The sequence below is a fragment of the Xiphophorus maculatus genome, chromosome 24, assembly GCF_002775205.1.
Source record: "Xiphophorus maculatus strain JP 163 A chromosome 24, X_maculatus-5.0-male, whole genome shotgun sequence".
NCBI lineage: Eukaryota > Metazoa > Chordata > Actinopteri > Cyprinodontiformes > Poeciliidae > Xiphophorus > Xiphophorus maculatus.
The window spans coordinates 376321-394753 of NC_036466.1; the positions used below are offsets into that span (position 1 = coordinate 376321).

At 38.0% G+C, this 18433-nt stretch overlaps 1 protein-coding gene across 3 annotated transcripts; it reads left to right on the forward strand.

Moving 5' to 3' along the window:
• Positions 1-19: 19 nt before the first annotated feature.
• On the forward strand, positions 20-10529 carry gyg2 (glycogenin 2). 3 transcript variants are annotated; one of them, XM_023329164.1, is made up of 9 exons: positions 20-327; positions 842-980; positions 2974-3148; positions 4670-4832; positions 5201-5327; positions 6201-6381; positions 7066-7182; positions 8513-8665; positions 9893-10529. In XM_023329164.1, exons 1-9 carry the CDS (start codon positions 321-323, stop codon positions 10028-10030), a joined length of 1200 nt encoding a protein of 399 aa, XP_023184932.1. In that variant the 5' UTR covers positions 20-320; the 3' UTR covers positions 10031-10529. The 3 variants fall into 3 exon arrangements, with proteins under 3 accessions (XP_023184932.1, XP_023184933.1, XP_023184934.1); XM_023329165.1 differs by lacking the exon at positions 20-327 and adding an exon at positions 2176-2258 and having other exon boundaries at positions 892-980; XM_023329166.1 differs by lacking the exon at positions 20-327 and adding an exon at positions 2179-2258 and having other exon boundaries at positions 913-980.
• Positions 10530-18433: the final 7904 nt, after the last annotated feature.

An 18433-nucleotide genomic window follows, 5' to 3' on the forward strand; every position in this document is an offset into this window, starting at 1 on the left:
GTTGTCAAGCCCCCTTTCCTGCTAGTTGAATGACCAGTTGGACAAACACATCAGAGGATGGAAGCAGCAAGGCCTCTGCTTCCTGATTTATTCCACCATTAAAAGCAGCCTGAAGTGTGACTCCACATCACTGTGGCAGATTTATGCTCACAGTGAGGATTTAGGAAGTGTCCCAGATCCAGCTGGTGCACCAGTACACCCTCGCCGTCGACTGTTCTGATGTCACCGCTGATGACCGGCAGCATGCAGGCGTAGTTTGCTCCTCACCTCCCCTGTGGAAAAGTAAACCTCCAGGATTTGGAACTGACTGAAGACAAGAAATGTCAGGTAGGAACCTACTTTTCATATAAATGATGGGATCTATGGATTCCATCATGGATTTAACGTCAGATTCTTCAAATATCCTCCCGCTAGTGGGCTCAGCATGTTTCAAGATGCACAAATAAATAAAACAAATGCTTTGATAAGCTGCTGCATGTTTTCTGCTCACTGCTCTTTGCTCCAACTGTGATAGTCTCTCTGTGATGTTGAATTATTAACAATGTGATTGGGTGGCTTGTTTGAAATGAGAACAGACTCTCTGCTTCTTCTGGTTCGAATCAAAAAGGGAACCAAGTGAAATCTAACACTGTCCTCAGACATAAGGTTACATGCCTCCATATCAAGCTGCAGGCCAGGATTATGGAGCTGCAGCCACACACCTGCTACAGCTGGTCCATAATAGAACGACACAGAGAAACTCAGAACTAACAATCCATAGAGTTTAGTTCTTTTATCTATTTGATGGATAAACCTTGAGATAACTGCACTATTAATTCTTTTGTCTCCATTCTGTGTGCAGCTGGTGAGGCTTTCGTTACCCTGGCCACCTCAGACTCCTACTGCCAGGGGGCGACAGTGGTGGCCAGAAGTTTGCGACGGCATGGAACAACTCGCCACATAGTCGTCATGGTGACCCCAAACATCTCTGAACAGTCAAGGTTGGGGACTCATTTCTTTCTGACGTTGAGTTCCAATAATAATTCTGTATATGTCCAAGATGAACTCAAACCTATCGTAGAATTCAATACAAAAAAATACCACAATTTTCCAATTTCAAAACAGAAAATTCCAATAAAACATTAAAATCGTCTTTTCTGAGCATCATGTCAAAAACATACCTAAAGTGTTTCTTTGATTCTTTCATCCATGTTTGAGAAATCCTTTAATCTAATGTGGCAACCATTCAGCTGTGCAAAATGCCAGGGTGGCCTTTGACAATGAAGATCCTCCTTGGAGCTGCAGTTTTCAAATTTCCGAGCTTCGGTCTCACAGCGGCCGTCCCCACAACTCTTCTACTCAGCTCCTTCAGACTAGCCAGCAGCAATTAGCAAACACCTGGTGGAGCTGCACTGTGATGAACCGAGTTAAAAACAGGAGGAGTCACAGGACATATTAGAAAAATAGGGTTTTTTATTTTAACCCAAAGATTATAAATAACAAAAGATAAACTGAGCTCATAAAAGAGGTCAAAGAAACAAAACTGAACTCAGGCAAAAAATGTAAACAAACTGGCTGCACAAACAAACATAACTGACCTAACAAAGAAATGACACACAGGGATTATATACTGGCTGATCAGACCAATTAAGACACAATAGGGGTAACTAAACAGAATACAATTACAAATAACACAAAAACTTTAGGGATATTTGTCTATTCTATGTCTAACTTGATGAATAAGAATTTTTCACCGTTACTAGAGAACATGAAGAAAGATTTCGACAGATGGTCCCTATTACCATTATCTTTGTTGGGACAGGTGAACCTGGTTAAAATGGTAATTTTACCCACATTTTTCTACCTTTTCCAACATGTTCCTATACTAATTACAAAGACCTTTTTTGACAAGCTGGATAGGAAAATATCTCAATTCTTATGGCTTAAAAGACCTGCCAGACTTCGTAAATCAGTGTTGCAGTCCCCAACTTATGAGGGTGGACTTGCTCTTCCCAACTTCAGGCAGTACTACTGGGCAGCTAATATACAAATAACACAAAACAAATAACAGTACAGCTAAGTTTGGCTAAACTAAAGACCCAAAACTGAAAATCAAAAATATTAAACTTTAAATACTAATATTTACTTAAATACAAAACGTATCTAAACAAAGAAACTACAAATTCCCCCTGCCAGCAGGAACTAGTGGTGCAGTCCAATCAGCATGTAAGCCTGCTGAGCCCTGGCCCCCATCCTTTGTCTGGCAAACTCCAAGGCAGGTAAGTACCGGTGGGAAAACAAACAGAATTAATCTTAAGCAAACAAAATTAACTTTAAGTTGATATAAATACATATGCTAACTAAATGTGCGTGCTAACAAATAGAACAAATGCATTCAAATCAACTAATAAATGTTTTTATTGAAACTAAAGTGTTGTTGTGTTTGTATGAAAAAATAAACTGCATAAAAAAAGAGTTACCAACATCAGAGTGTGGCCATGGATTTGGCCATCACATGCACATCAGCTGAGCTAATTATATGAGTTACAAGGTGTTAAAGGGTTAATGGAGGAGTGATGATATGGTGACTTCCTGAAGGCATCATAACAGAAAGAGCAAGAGTTTCTTAAAGACACAGAGGCACAATATCAAGGTGTTAAATTATGAAGTCAAATTTCTCTTATGTATATATCATTTTTATAACAACTGAAGGTTGTATTTGATTGTGGTATAAAAAAGACACTATGTGCCTGAAAATACATAACATTATCCCTTTAAAGAAATGAAAAAAAAAAAATTCAATGAGCCTTTTTATGCCTTGGATATGAAACTAAGCAGCTGGTTTACTCACTGAGTTTGGTAACACATTGTGTTTTTAGAACTTAAAGAACAAAATAAACGTATACCTTTGAACCAGAGAGGCCAAGTAATTCAAATAGTACTTTGCAATGAGTTACAATTTACTTTCTGACTAATTGAACTCCTTTTGAGCAGAAAAGTCCTTGAGAACGTCTTTGATGAGATCATCACTGTGGATGTGAAGAACAGCGAGGACCAACTCCATCTGTCCATGCTGGGACGTCCTGAGCTTGGCGTCACCTTCACTAAACTCCACTGCTGGAATCTGACTCAGTACAACAAATGTGTCTTCCTGGATGCTGATACACTGGTGAGTTTAATAGGAATATTCCACTTTAGGGGGTTCAGTCTGCCTTGTGTTTAGCTGGTGCATGAAAATATTGGACATGAAAAGTTGGAAGACTTTCAGGAATCCTTTCCACGGTAAAGGGATGAACATAAAGGGCAGTGCCCCTAGGGGAGCGGGCACATGCACCCTGTCTTCCTTGTTCTGTACTGAAACAAATTTTGTTGTGCTTCTGTACAATATCAATAAAAGCATTCTGATTCTGATATCTAGGTTATCATCCTGGATCATCCCCATAACCCAATCTTGGATAAGCAAGAGATGATGGATGCATGATGGATAGATGAATAAGTGTCACAATTCAATTCAGTTCATTTATATAGCACCTATTCACATCACGTGACTTCAGAAAATTAGGTCTGTTTAATCTACAAACAGATAATGACTAGTTGATACAACTGGTTTGATACAAACAGATTTCAAATCAAGTAGATCAATTCCAATTGATCCTAGTTATAGTACAATGCAGTTAGGTCATGAGTCAACACACATCAATCTGGTAGTCTTCATTTGCTTCTCTTCTGACCTCCTGCTTATCTCCAACATATGAACCCTGACATGTTCAGCTGCACTTTGTTCTTGTGATTTCTCGGCTTGTGAAGTCAGTGAAAATGTGTGCTGCAGGCTGCAGGCATGTTTAAAGGCCAAGCTGAGTAAATACAAGGTTCCTGAGGTCATACATGGACATGCAATGTTTACTGTGGTCAGTAATATTTGTGTCTCCTTTGAAGTTCTCGACTGAAGAACCCACAGCCACTTCACCAACTCCTTCTGGTGAAGTGACTGAGACCAGCCCGTGTGTTCTGGGTCTCCTCACAGTGGGATGTGCTCAGAAGGCATCCTAAACCTCAACTGATTCCTCTTGACATGGAGAAGCAGCAGCAGAGGAAACACATTTCACACTGCAGATGCTGCGCCAATCTGTCTATCAATCTCCTTTTCCAATCTTCTTCACTTGGGCCAGGACCCCTACTTGGACCCCAAGAAGGTACTCTACCCTTCTCTGGCTCTAAACCATGGCCTTGATTTAGAGGCACTGGTCCTCATCCCAGTTGCCTCACACTCTAGTACAAACCACTTCAGAGAACACAACCCAATGAAGCTAATAGGCCAGATCGTATGCAAAAATCAGACATGATTCTTAGGCCACCGAAAGAGATCCTCTCAACACCTGAGCTGTGCCCAGAAATTCTGTCCATAAATGTTATAAACAGAAATGGAGGTCCCCACTCAAGGGCAACTGCCCCCGATGTCCACGCAATATTGCTGAGTCGCAACACAACCCTACAACAGCTTAAGGAACTCCAGGAGAATCTGATCCATCCATTCATCCTCTGGGCCTTACCATCAAGGAGCTTTTTAATTTCAGCACCAGAGAATCTGGAATCTAGCTGACAACTTCACGGGTGGTCCAACAGTTTTTACTCAGTTATGAATGAAACCATACAGTAAAAATTAAAATTTTTCCACACTGTCCCTTCTCAGGTCTTGTGCAATGTGGACGAGTTGTTCCAACGGGACGAGTTGTCAGCTGCTCCTGACCCTGGCTGGCCCGACTGCTTTAATTCTGGCGTGTTTGTCTTCAGACCGTCCAAGATCACCTACACCAGCCTGCTGGATCTTGCCCTGCAACACGGCAGCTTTGATGGTAATGCATCACAACATATTTGGGCTGCAGGCAAGAAAAATGCAGAAGGCTGATTGCTTTGAGGACAGATGTCTCAACTGAATACGCTAATGTAAAGTCAAGGGAGATCTTATTAAGTAACATGATTCATTCATTACTTAAATGTACACTTAAATGTCTTATCAGATTTTCCAGCTGTCTATCACCATTGCAATAAAACCTGGATTTGTTTCAGTCAGCTGGAAGTGGGATTAATATGATAATCACCCTGATAGGATGAGCTGAGATTCCTTCTCCTTTTACCCCAAATCGCAGCGATCAGAGAGACAAATCTGTCAAGTAAGAACAAATTTATATTTTACTAATTTCTTTTTCTTATATATTATCAGGAGGAGATCAGGGCCTCCTAAATTCATTCTTCAGCAGTTGGAGTGTGGAAGACATCAGTAAACACCTGCCATTCATCTACAACCTGTGTGCCAGCTCTGTGTACACCTACCTCCCTGCTTTCCAACAGTGAGTGTGTCAGCAACAAACTTGACTGTTATAAAACTCCCCTGGGAGCGTAGATGGTTTTAGCCATAATTTAATGTTTCATTGGTGTCTGGAAAACATTTCAGAGCCATTTCAAAAACATCTGGAACATAATGGCTGCTGGAAAATGCAAGTGTTTTGTTGTTGACTTACCATCCAGAAATCACTTTCTACATGCTTGTTGGTTGTACAGGACACTCAACTTTTGCTTTTCAAAGATGTACAGCTGTATAGTTGCACATTTGTGGCAATGTTGAGTTGGGGGCGTGGCCAGCAGCTTATTTGGATTTAAAGTGATTCTGGAAGGCGATCAGAATTGACAGAACTGACCAGATTAAAATCTCATTATCAAAGAATTATTTTGTCCAAAAATGCAATAAACATGTTTTTTTTTATAACTTATAGACTCATCCTAACCTGTTCAGGGAAGCACAATATGCCACCTGGATGCTATTGCAATAACCCCTAATATATTAATTTGCATTCCTAGTTTTTAAAACTCAAAAAGTAAAAATTATTATTAGAAATTACCAAAAATGTCATGTTTTATTAGTTTCAGGTAGAATATCCTCAAAATATATAGATGTATACAAGATATATAGGATTAAAAACATCCATCTATATGTGTTGAGTTATTGAAATAAATACAGTTTTAAGCAATAACAAAGTGAGTGAGGATGTTATGACACTGCTCTTATTAGTTGTAACAAAACTTTAGTATTTCTTTCTTTAGGTGCAGCCTGAACTTTGAGTGATTGTGAAAATATGGGGAAAAAATGACTTCTGGCTAACTGTGTGACTCCAATCTGCTGCCCACTGACTAATGTATTGAACATGTTGCTGTTCTTCCTGCAGGTTCGGCCACCAGGCAAAGATAGTCCACTTTGCAGGAGCCGTGAAGCCGTGGAGCCCACAGAGGAACGGCTGCCACTCACAGAGTCTGGAGCAGTTTGAGTCTCTGTGGTGGAAGGAATATCACAGTCAGACACCTTCTGCTCCAGACACTCAGCGCACTCCAAGAAGACCCAAACAACAGGTACTGAAAGGTTTACTGTTTTATTGCTCAGCTCTTTTCTTTTATGCATTTTGCCCATTTCTTTATTTGTTTGCAATTGCAATATTTCCATTTAATAAGAATTATTGTGTAATAATGTGCTTAGTTAAAAAAAACATGCCTGTCGTCTTCTTTGTCTTTTCTGCCACTACAACCGAACAACATTTGGTTGTTGATCACATGATATGTGTGATGTGGAAAAATGTCAATCTACTGAAACACTGAGAAATATTGAGAAGACTGCAGCATAGGGTGGAGGTTCAGCTTCCAGCAGGACTCCATCCTAAACAGATCCTCTTTTCAATGTTTTGCTGTAAAATACTATCTGAGAATCTGGTAGTCATGTTTCATATTTCATTCCACTTCACAATGAAACTACTACTACTTTGTAGAAAATTCCAGTAAAATCACCTACATGTCTTGTGACTGTAAAACATATTCATAAAGGAAATATTCAGAACACCCAGCAGTAGATGTGGTTGTAGAAAAAGTAACTTTTGACTCTGAGTGCTTTGGTTGTCCTTGGCTGGCAGCTTTCTACCCCTAAACTCTGAAGTGTTTCTCCACTGAGGCTGCTGTGAACATCCAGAGTGGCAGAGAACTCAGAACATGACTCTGATTTTCCATGCCAACATGGCGTTACAACAAGCTTTCTTTATTCTGCAGATCCAAGAACAAGAGGTCAAAGTGCCAATTACAGGAAACTTGGACAGCTCCAGTTCACTGCTTGCACATTTTTCTCCATCCTCCAACAGTCTTCACTCTCACACCAAAGAGATGATGGTAAGATGAAAGCTCTGTGTTATTGACCTGCATCAACTCTGAAAAACACTAGAAGAATCTGTATTCACTGAATGAAAACTTCAATCTGATTTGAAAACTTCCAAAGTCACTATACGTGGAGTAAAAGTCAACTTTGACACATCTTGAACTGGTCGCTCACAGATTATGCAGTTATTCAAAAATTCCATTAACTACCAGAGCTCCTATATATTCAGTAAAAGATTAAATCTAACCATATTGACGTTTTTTAACAGGGTAGATGGTGGAATGATTAAATTTAAAATTCCCCCAAGGTTTTTAAAGCTCTTTGAGAGAAAACAACACACCACAGACAAGCACTTGGGTTTCTTTCATTTATGAAAGATAGGTTTTGTATTTATCAAATATTTACCAGGTTGAGCATTACAGCAAAAGCTGTATTTGTTTATGAAAGTAAAACTGTAAAGCTTCTTTTTGACACTCAAACAACATTTCTGATTGCTATATTATTAAAAAACTGTTTAAAAATATTAAAATAACATAAGACATTTTTACACACACAGCTATTGCTCTGAAAACCTCAGAGATATTTAATTACTGTACTGCTTGATGCTTGGGTTATATGTGTGGTTGAATTGAAATATTTTTTGTAAAGTGCATTAAGACGACGATTGTTTTGAGTTGGAGCTTTATAAATAAACTGAACTGAATTCTAATTGAATTAGGTGTTCAACTTCTCTTATTCTCACTTTGAACTTCAACAAGTCTTGTTCAGTACATCCAAATGTCTCTTTGCTTTGAGTTGCTGACATGCAAATAGCCAAAACTATTAAAATTGACACATAACTGAAAAGGTGTACCTCATAGAAAAGACTCTATGACGAAAAGCCGGTGAGTGTGAAAAACACGGGACTAAGTCCTGATGAATGTGACCTCCAGGGATCTTGGTAGAAAAGAGAGAAGCTGAAATGAGAGCACTTCATTTCCTTTGACTCTGTTTAATTTCATGCTCTTTCTGTGAGTAGTCATTAAAATATTTGTTGATAAAACTATTAATTAGCAGAATGAAAGGCCATATTAGCATAGCTACTTATGTTTGGAATATATCATGGTAATTATGATGGCTGCTTATTAGACAGGCCAAGTGGCTCTTGTTAGTTCCAGCAGATCAGGATCTCTGCTTCACTGTGTTTCCTACAATCTTCCTGCAGTAACACACAGTCTGTTATCTGTATGGTGCTCTGAGCTACATCACATTTATGTCACTCTCAGTTCATTTCAATTTCCATTTTTTGTGAGATTTGTTAGATTTTAAGTGCACTGATTAGTAACAAGGCTTCAATGTCTGAAGGCTCCCCGCACAGACAGAACACCAGTGCAGGAATCACCAGTCCTGGAGAAAGAGTCTCCATCAACAGAGACAGCAGAGGTCAGTGACCTCCCTGGAGCTGGAGCTGAAGCGTCGGAGGACAGGAAAGGCACTGCAGATGAAGACGCTCAGCCGGTATGGAAACTTAGTTTACTTTCCAATATTTCACAACTGAAGTCTTCCCGAGACGGTTTACTGGACATGCAGGTCCATTTTATATCTTTGTATCTTTTCAACTCAACTCAATTAATTTCGTTTCAGTTCAATTCAGTCAAGTTTAATCTAATCTATTTGAATTCAGTTCAATTTAGTTTATTTTAATTCAACTCAAATCAATCCAATTTCAGACATTTCCATCCATCCATCCATCCATTTTCTTTACACCCTAGTCCCTCATGGAGTCAGGAGGGGTGCTGGTGCCACTCCAGGGAACGTTTCGGTCGAGAGGCAGCGCACACCCTGGACAGGTCGCCAGTCTGTCTCAGGGCAACACAGAAACAGACAGGACAAACAACCATGCATGCACACTTAGGGAGCATTTAGAGACCAGTTAACCTGACAGTCATGTTTTTGGATTGTGGGAGGAAGCCGGAGTACCCGGAGAGAACCCACCGTGCACAGGGAGAACATGCAAACTCCATAAAGAAAGACCGCGGGCCGGGAATCGAATCCAGAACCTTCTTGCTGCAAGGCAACAGTTCTATCAACTTCACCTCTGTGCAGCCCCAGTTCAATACTATTCAGTTCAGTTTCATTCAATTCAATTATTCTGAGTTTAGTTCAAGTCAGTTCAATTAAGTTTAATTCAGTTAATATCAAATCAGTTGAGTTGTATTCAGTTCAGGTCAGTTGAATTGAAATTTATCACTTTTGAGCGCAAATTGGGTTTATTAATCAATAAAGAAACAAAACTCAGCCTCTCAAACAATCTTTTACTGTATTACTAATACAAAATCACTTGTTTTTTTTACCATAATGTAGTACAAGTACAGACTGCCTGAATCAGGATAAATTATGAGCCAAATGTACAGTTTGGACTCTAGTGAAATTAGACAAGCAGAGCTAGTGACTGAAACTGAAGAAAGACATGAAACAGTCTAATTGATTCTCAGTTTTTATGAGCTGAAAACACTGTATTGAGTTGACAAGATTCTTTACTTCAGATTATTTATTCCTGAAAACAACATGTACTTTTGCTCTAAAGAAAAAGATGACGGGACAAATAATAAGCCGCCACAATAGTTGTCAGCCAATAGTGGGCTTTTTCTTCACAGAAAACACTCTGTTCTTTCAATCATAACAAAGCCTATTAAAAAAAACCTGATAACCCTTTGTTGTTTCTGCCACGTTTCATTTCATCAGGCAGAAGAAAGAGAGGCAGAGCATCGCAGAATGTGGGAGGCAGGACAGGTGGACTACCTTGGCAGAGATGCTTTCCAGAACATCCAGAAGATGCTGGACCGCTTCCTAGACCCACAATATGAAACCTCTCTTCCTTAAAGTGCGCCATCACTCGCTGAAGTTTTTACACCCCTTGAAGTTGTCCACACTTTGCACTGTTCCAAATGAAAACTTTTATTAATCTTATTAGGATTTTATGGGAGTGATCAATAGAAAATACTATTTTCATGTTTTTTTCCATCAAAAACAGGAAAAGTTGAGTATAATTTTCCTCCAGTTCCACAGTGATGCAATAACAATCATGTGAAATCACAATGTAATTTTTTAGTTTTTGGTTGCAATGGGATTAAATGTGGAATAGTTAAAGTCTGGTGTTGATATGAGCTTTTCAATTCCTAGAGAAGTCATGAAGTGTAAAACCACCATACAGCCTAAGTAATACAAACACTGTAGAGCTTTTTTATGATCTTTTCATTAAAAGGACAAAGCCTTTTCCTTCCTGTAACTCTAGATGGATGTGGACACTGTGACTCATATTTAAACTGTGTGATATGTTTTCCTATTTGTGTTCTGTTATGGATAAAAGCTCTCTGACAAAGCTGTGAAAACTGATTTAATAATTAATTACTATTTTTTTTAAAAACTTTGATCATGTTGTTTTCTATACATTTTGAAGATTATATTTAGATTGAAGCCCTATACTTTTCAAAATAGTTTGTATTGGGCTTATGCAGACTAAGGGTCTTAACAACAAGGATTTTTTAATTACCTTTTTTCTTTTTATTATCTTTTACAGTTAGAGATAACTTGCTAAGCAGGTGGTGCTTAAAATAAGCATTTTTGCTATTTATTTCATTTATTAGCTATGTTTAGCATACTGAATGGAACAAGTTAAAGTAAGACAACATGCTAGTGATGGCAGCATTTAGGCTTAACATTTTGGCTCATTTTAGATTATACACTAATATACTGAATGGAGTAAGTCCATATTAGTCAAAATGCTTGTGACTCTCCACTTGTTATTTGGTGCATGTTACCTAAGCTTAGCACTGATGCTAATTTTTAGCATCAGAATGTTGTGTTCCAACCTACTTTGGTAGACCCTGTTTAAATTTCTTCAGAAAATTCTATTCTATTCAAAAGGAATCATAATGTATAGTTTTCTTCTCTTTAAGAACTGTTTTGGCTCTAAAACATGTTGAGTGTTTTTTATATGAACGGTGCAGACTAAATCAATTTGTCCTGCTTTTAGCATATTTTTATTTAAATCACCCAAAGCACAAAATCAACCCTTGAACAAGTGATGCATGTCAGCAGGGGGCACTGTGGCTCTTCATGCAAGCTTGTTCAATTATGACAGGCCATCAATGAGAGTGTAATGCAGATTATTAGATGTCTGACTGCAGTCAACAAACTGCTGAGCAATCCTTATCTAATAGCAGCTCTGTGCATGTCATCTTCATGGGCATTCCTCCTGAATTGTGTTGTCACAGTGATGGAGCGGAAGGAAAAACTGCAGCAGAGCTTGCTGCAGGGAGACTGCTCTGACTGATCAAGATTAAAGAAGGAGAGCTGATCTGAGATAAAGTGCTGCTTTCTTTCGACAGCCACTTTGATTAGGCTATGAGAGGTGAGCAGGAACCAAGGAACAGTCCCTGAAGGTACTAACGTCTGCAGTGGTAATAGCAGCTTCTTTCATGTTGACCATCTACTGACAGACTCAGTTATGATTACCAAAATTATTTTTGTTTGTTAAATACCAGAATGATTAGATGCATATGTTTTGGAAAACTAAATCTTTCAAATCTTTAAAACCATCAGCTAAAATCTAGTTTAAAAAAATTTGATTGGAAATAAAAAGCTTCTTTGAAACAATAACCAACCAACATTAACTGTTGAATCCGGTTTACTCTGGATTCACCTAGTGATTTTTTTATAGAGACGAACATATTTATGTGTACATGCTTGTAATTTTATTTATCTTATGTTTAAGTCATATATATATACTGTATATATCTATATATATATACACAGTACAGACCAAATGTTTGGACACACCTTCTAATTCAATGGGTTTTCTTTATTTTCATTACTATTTATAAGGCAAGAAATCCCACTTATTAACCTGACAGGGCAGGTTGACCTATGAAGAAAAAACCATTTCAGGTGACGACCTCTTGAAGCTCATCAAGAAAATGTAGAGTGTGTGCAAAGCAGTAATCACAGCAAAAGGTTGCTACTTTGAAGAAACTAGAATATAAGGGGTATTTTCAGTTGTTTTACACTTTTTTGTTTAGTGCATATTTCCACATGTGTTATTCATAGTTTTGATGCCTTCAGTGTGAATCTACAATGTCAATAGTCATGAAAATAAAGGAAACTCATTGAATTAAAAGGTGTGTCCGAACTTTTGGTCTGTACTATATATATTTCACTTGGGAATTAATAAAGTATATTATTATATAAGTATATATATACTCTATTCTAGCTACAGATTATTGTTGTATGTCTTCTATGTAAAAGGTATCTAACCAGCAGATTCTACTAAATCTTCACTTTACTGGAATCACTGGTTGAACAGGTATGTGGCAACGGAGGAGAGAAAAACATTTTTCAACTATTTTTTAATCAGATTAAAGACCCAGTGAGATCCAGACTTAGAAAAAAAAAACGAGCTTCTGCATTCAGAGTTCAAAATCTTCATCTCCATTGAGAATGAATCAAAGTTACTTTGTTTTTGTTTGTTTTTATTCAGCAATTACTGTAAGTAGAACAAACATTAGAGAATAACAAAAAGAAGCATTGATCTACAAAATAAATTACCAGATAAGAGAACGAATAACAGCAACAAAAGTAAAACAACAAAAAATAACATAAAAAGTGGCTAAAAAAAGATATGCTAAAGAAAAAGACGAAGCACGGAAAAATAACAAAATAGTGTCACGACAAAAACAATGAAATATTATTTGATTAATCTAGGATCACAGATGTTTTGTGCAGAAGTGGAAAAGAGAGGGAGAGGAAATAAATGAATAATGAAATAAATAAAGGATAACTAGAAGAATACTCTTTATTAGACTCTCTCATTCCCCCAGTCTTTGTTTCCACAGTGGCACTAATTCACCGATAATGAAATGGTGTAGAATTATGGAATATATTTTAATGAAATATTCAAATTGATTCTTATTTGTTGCTGATTCATTGATATATGTTGTGTGAGAAAATCTAGCCATTGTGAGGTACTAATTTTTTCCATATTTTTCCAGATAAGCTGTATTGTTTCCTTGGTGATAGTCAAGCAGCGGGTTTGGGTCTGTTTGGAGTTTAATGTTCAGTTCTTCTAGATTACCAAGTAAGCAGACAGAGAGGATAATGGGATGTTGTGGCCAGAGATCTGAGACAGTTTGGTGATTGTTTGTATTGGTGGACAGAGCCAGAATGCGTGGAGGTGGTAATCAGTGTGTGGAAATGTCTGATTGTGTAAGTCCCATGCTGAGCATCCTGTGCTGTGTGAGGTGAGATCTATGGATTATTTTATATGCTAAGGTTTTTTTCCCCATTTATTGATCAGAATTAAAATTGCTTGAAGACATTATATTTTATATAGTTTTTAGAGTGTTTTTGGCAACTTTGCAATTTCATTGAAGCAGTCTAGTTGTCTAAGGTTAGCATTATTGATGTCTAATAATTTATTGATGGCTTGTTTTAATTGGTTATATTGAAGAAACTGTTTCAGGTCAATAAGCTGTTGAAATGTGAAGAAGTTATCCTCATGGAAGATGTGGAGTGTTGTTCTCAAATGAGAAGAAAATGGAGTGGCAGATGGAGATGGAGTGGTGGTCAGAAAAACTTTAGACTTTGATTAATTTAATCCAAGACACTAAGGTTTGGTTAGAAAGTTGATAAAAACTCTGTGAAACACAACGGGAAGAAGATTCATCTGTCATCACCTGCCTGGACAGCTGCTCCCCTCTGACTTCTAATGCAGCGCCCACTTCTCATTCCACTGGGCTCATTTCAGTTTTATTTATGAAAATTCGATTCAAACCATATTTCATGTCAAGTCCGTATTGCATAATAAATGTTTTCAGTGTTTTCACAGATTTAAAATATTTCCTTCAGAGTTACAAAAAGTTTTTCTACTGTGATTTAAACTTGCCATGAATGGTTGTTGAAAATTGGTGCAATGTCCAGCTCAAATGTTTTAGAAGGATTTCCTGAAACAAACCTTAAAAAGTTCAGTCTTTTCTTCACCACTGACACAGATCTGAGATTGTCACCCAACTTGAGGAAGCTGCTGTTTTCTGTCTTTTCTGCTCTCAGATCTCTGCATGATGCATGGCTGTATGAATTACAAAGTTCCAAGAAGCAAACTGTGAGACATCTTTAATGATTAGTGATGTGTGTTCTGACACCAAAGCAAAACAGAAACTGTAAATTCATGTGCTTCTTTGATTCCACCGTGCTAAGCTATGTGACATGGTTATGCTTCTGTAATGGTTAAAGAAGCAGCTGCAATTGTAGAAAACTTGCACACTCCGTTGAACATTCACCTAATGATTTCGCTTTATTTATCACTGGGAATGTAAACCAAATATTTATAGTGTTTTACTAAATAAATGAAAGAATGTCCAAAAAATGTTTATTGTGTCTTAAATAACTCAAAATCATCTGAGAGATCCAGATCAGGTGCAGAATGCAGTTCTACTTCAGCTCTCATGCTTTTAGATGAGCCCACATTTTTCATAAAATTTTATAGAATTCATGCTGGATTCAAAGAGCAACTGCTCAAAAATGTTTGTGTTTTTGTTGATGACACTCACCTGTTTTCAGTTAATTCCTATTATTTTTAAGTCAGTGTTTTCTGTTCACTTGGGGTTAACACTTCATTCCTCTACCAGACAAAAACATTGTCAAGCATGTATTCCATGCTGACAAGAAAATATTGGCTGCCACACCTTGCTACTTGTCTATTATGTGACCTCCTCTGCTTGCCGGGCTTAGCTAAGTCTTAGTGGAAAAAAAGAGAGAAGCTGAAACAAAAGCATCTTGCAATTTATGATGTTCAAAGCAAAACGCTATGTGTTAAATGTGACAGAATGTTTTTTTCCTGTACTTGAAACAAATGATACAGAATTTTAGTAGTGCAGTTATCATCAAGTCATATCAAAGCAGAGAGCAACCATGCTAATGTCAGCCTATAGCCAAAGACACAATGTGAAAACATCAGCAGCAGGAGTTTAGTGGTAAATGGTCTATACTTGTGCAAAGCTTTTTCAAATCTGAGGACTTCAAAGCATTTGACACTACAATCCTTCATTGACCCATTCAGAGAGTGATGGTGGTGATCTACACTGCAGCCTCAGCTGCCCTGGGGCAGACTGACAGAAGTAAGGTTGCCATACCATTGGTGTCACTGGCCCCTCTGAGCGCCACCAGCAGGTAAAATAGGTGAATGTCTTGTCCAAGGTCACAATGGCAAAGTAACTGAGATGGACATAGTGGGGAATCAAACCAGCATCCCAATGGTTAAAGGACAAAACACCTGAAGCTCAGTCAGATTGAATGAAGAGCATCTAAACATCAGCCTCAACATTCAAGGTTCACCATAGATTTAGGATTAGATAGATTTAGGTCTGGATTAGGCCATCCAAACACATGAATATGTGTTGATCCAAACCATTTCATTGTATCTATGGATACGTGTTTAGGGTCGTTGTCATGTTGGGAGGTGAACCTCCACCCCGGTCTCAAATCTTCTGCAGCCTCTAACAGGGTTTCTTCCAAGACTCTCTTGGATTTACCTCCATCAACTCCAACCAGCTTCTCTCCCCACAGCATGATGCTGCCACACTATATTATGTACTGAGCATACTGTGTTACAGTCAGACCTAAAATTGACATTTTTGAAGTTTCAACCAATCAGAGCACCTTCATCCAGACATCTGCTGGGTCTCAGCTTGAACGCCAAAAAACAAACAAACAAAAAAAACACAGCATACCCCAATTCTAAATATGTTCATCTGGGATGAATAATTTAGTAAATGGACGTGAAAAAAGTAACATACACAATTATAGCTAGATTGTTATCTGTAAGAAAACGCAGCATTTTCTTTTCACTACACAATGACTCATAGCTTTGTGTTGGTCAGCACATAAAATCCCAATAAAGTCTAATTGGGTTTTTGTGGTAAAGGTTTTGGAAAGGCGTCCTCTGTGATTTTCCGAGATATAACGAGATTGTGAGTCTGGAATGACTGTAGAGGAATCTCAGCATTTGAAAGTGATTGGAAAAAGACCTCTGCCTATCTCATGCCGTTGTTGTTATGCCATGCTCTGGCTGCATTCAGTTGCATGCTATATAGATAGAGGGGAATGTGATAATCAGTAAGGAATCCTAAACTCCTCCATATGCTCTGGACTAACTGCTTTCATCATGTGTGGCAGCCATAGCTTGATTCATGCGCAGAGCTGTCTGGTTAATTGGATCAGAGGTTCCACCAGATTCTTATGACCTGTAATTTGTGAGATCGGGATAATTGGGAACTGCATGAGTAATGACAGTCAGCTGTTAAGCGGGGGATATGGGGTGCCCTTGTTTCCAAGCCACTTCAGTGGGTGGGGCTGGTTTCCACTGAAATCTGGGCCAGAGACTAAACCATATTCCCACAATTAGTCATGAAAGTACAGCACAGTTTAATGGATCTGCACAGACATGAGAACCCAGCTCACCTCCAGACTTGCTTGGATTCATTTTTCACTCAGGATTTAACACCTGGGAAGGCACCTACATTAAATATGTTATATAAAACTAAATCAACAGGGAATTCCAACAAACCAAGCAGGAAATTCAACTAATTTCACGACATTATTTTTAACATCTGTCACCGTGTGCAGGTCAACAGATAATGATAACAATAATAATTAATACTAAAGTAAAGTGGAATCTAGAACAGGTCTCATCACAAATATGTAAGACGTTTACGTACACTAAGATTACTACGCCTTCAAACTAAATAGAAAGGTGATGCATTTACACAGCAGCTGTACAAATTCTGTGTAAAACAAACAGCGTTTAAGAAAACGCAAGTTATACATAGGGTCAAACATGATGCTTCTTCAGGACATGGTTCACTTTGATGTAAGTGGAGATAATATTTAGTAAAGAGAAATATTTTAGTAATTCTAAGTGGCATAAAACAAAAGAAGTCTGGTCTGATTTAACTTCAGATAGTAAGAAAAGAAAGGTGTATGTAAACTTCTGGTTTTAGATGTAGCATCATATGTTATAGCTAGACATTTCAAACATATTTAAGGATTGTCTTTTTAAGTTCTGACTCCCTATGACTATAATCAACTGTCGTCTGTGTGATGCCCACGGGTGTGTGCTCACAATAGAAAAAAAGGAGCATGCATTTCTTTGACGATGGGTGTAGTAATGGTGTTTCACCAGTAGGTGGCGCATGGAGGCTCTGAGCCGCCTGTTGCTCTGCCGTTTTCTCGTAAGCTGAGAGAAATTGGAGTAACACAGACTGCGTCTCCCGTGTGCTCATTTCCATTTTTCAGGTGAGAATAACCTTCAAGTTCGTTTTAATAAAGTACTTTTTTATTATTTGGTACCGTTCGAGAAATGTTTAAGGAAATGCGCCAAAGTGTAAAGATATCGAAAGAGTTTTGTTGTATTTCGGAGCCAGCAGTGGCTAGAGGGAGTAGCTAACATGCCGTGATGCTAGTTGGTTAGCACACTGTAGCTGCAGATAATAGCGGGATATGTAGATCAGGCTCCAGGGTTTATTTGTGTTCTAAACAATGGTGAAAGGTTAAATTGTGATGTAATGCATTCACTTGATTAAAGTAGTTTGAATTCTAATATAGTTATGCCAGTTTACAATAACTTTAGATACATGCTCATTAAATATGTCACTGTGTGTGATTAAATATGCATATAAGGTACAGTGAAATGAAGGTACATGTTACCTGAGGGAATTGGGACAAAATATGATGTTATTTGATTATTTCTGGTTTAAGGAAAGCGAATGTTGATGTTTATGTCAATGATGGAATATGACTAATATGTACAGTAAATTACTGAACTATAAATTGGGCTGTATTGACAGTTAAATGAGCTGGTTTGTTCAATAAATAAGCTGAGAGAAATTGGAGTAACACAGACTGCGTCTCCCGTGTGCTCATTTTCATACATTTTTCAGCTTCATCTGCTGCTGACGGGTCCGGAACCCTGGTACCCGTTACATCTACATACATTGTTACATAATAATGGGACATAATGGTGGGAGGTCACTATGGAAACAAAGATTCAAGATGGAACCTTGTCTGGGAGCTACAGTAGGATTGTTTTTATTGCTTTAATGTAAGTGATAAGGTTAAGTTGTTCTTTATAATTATAACATTGCAACAAGATCACAAATATCTTTGTGTATAAAATATCTTCCTGCTACTTCATAGTCTAACATGGAAAAGCTGAGTTTTGTAAGGGTCACA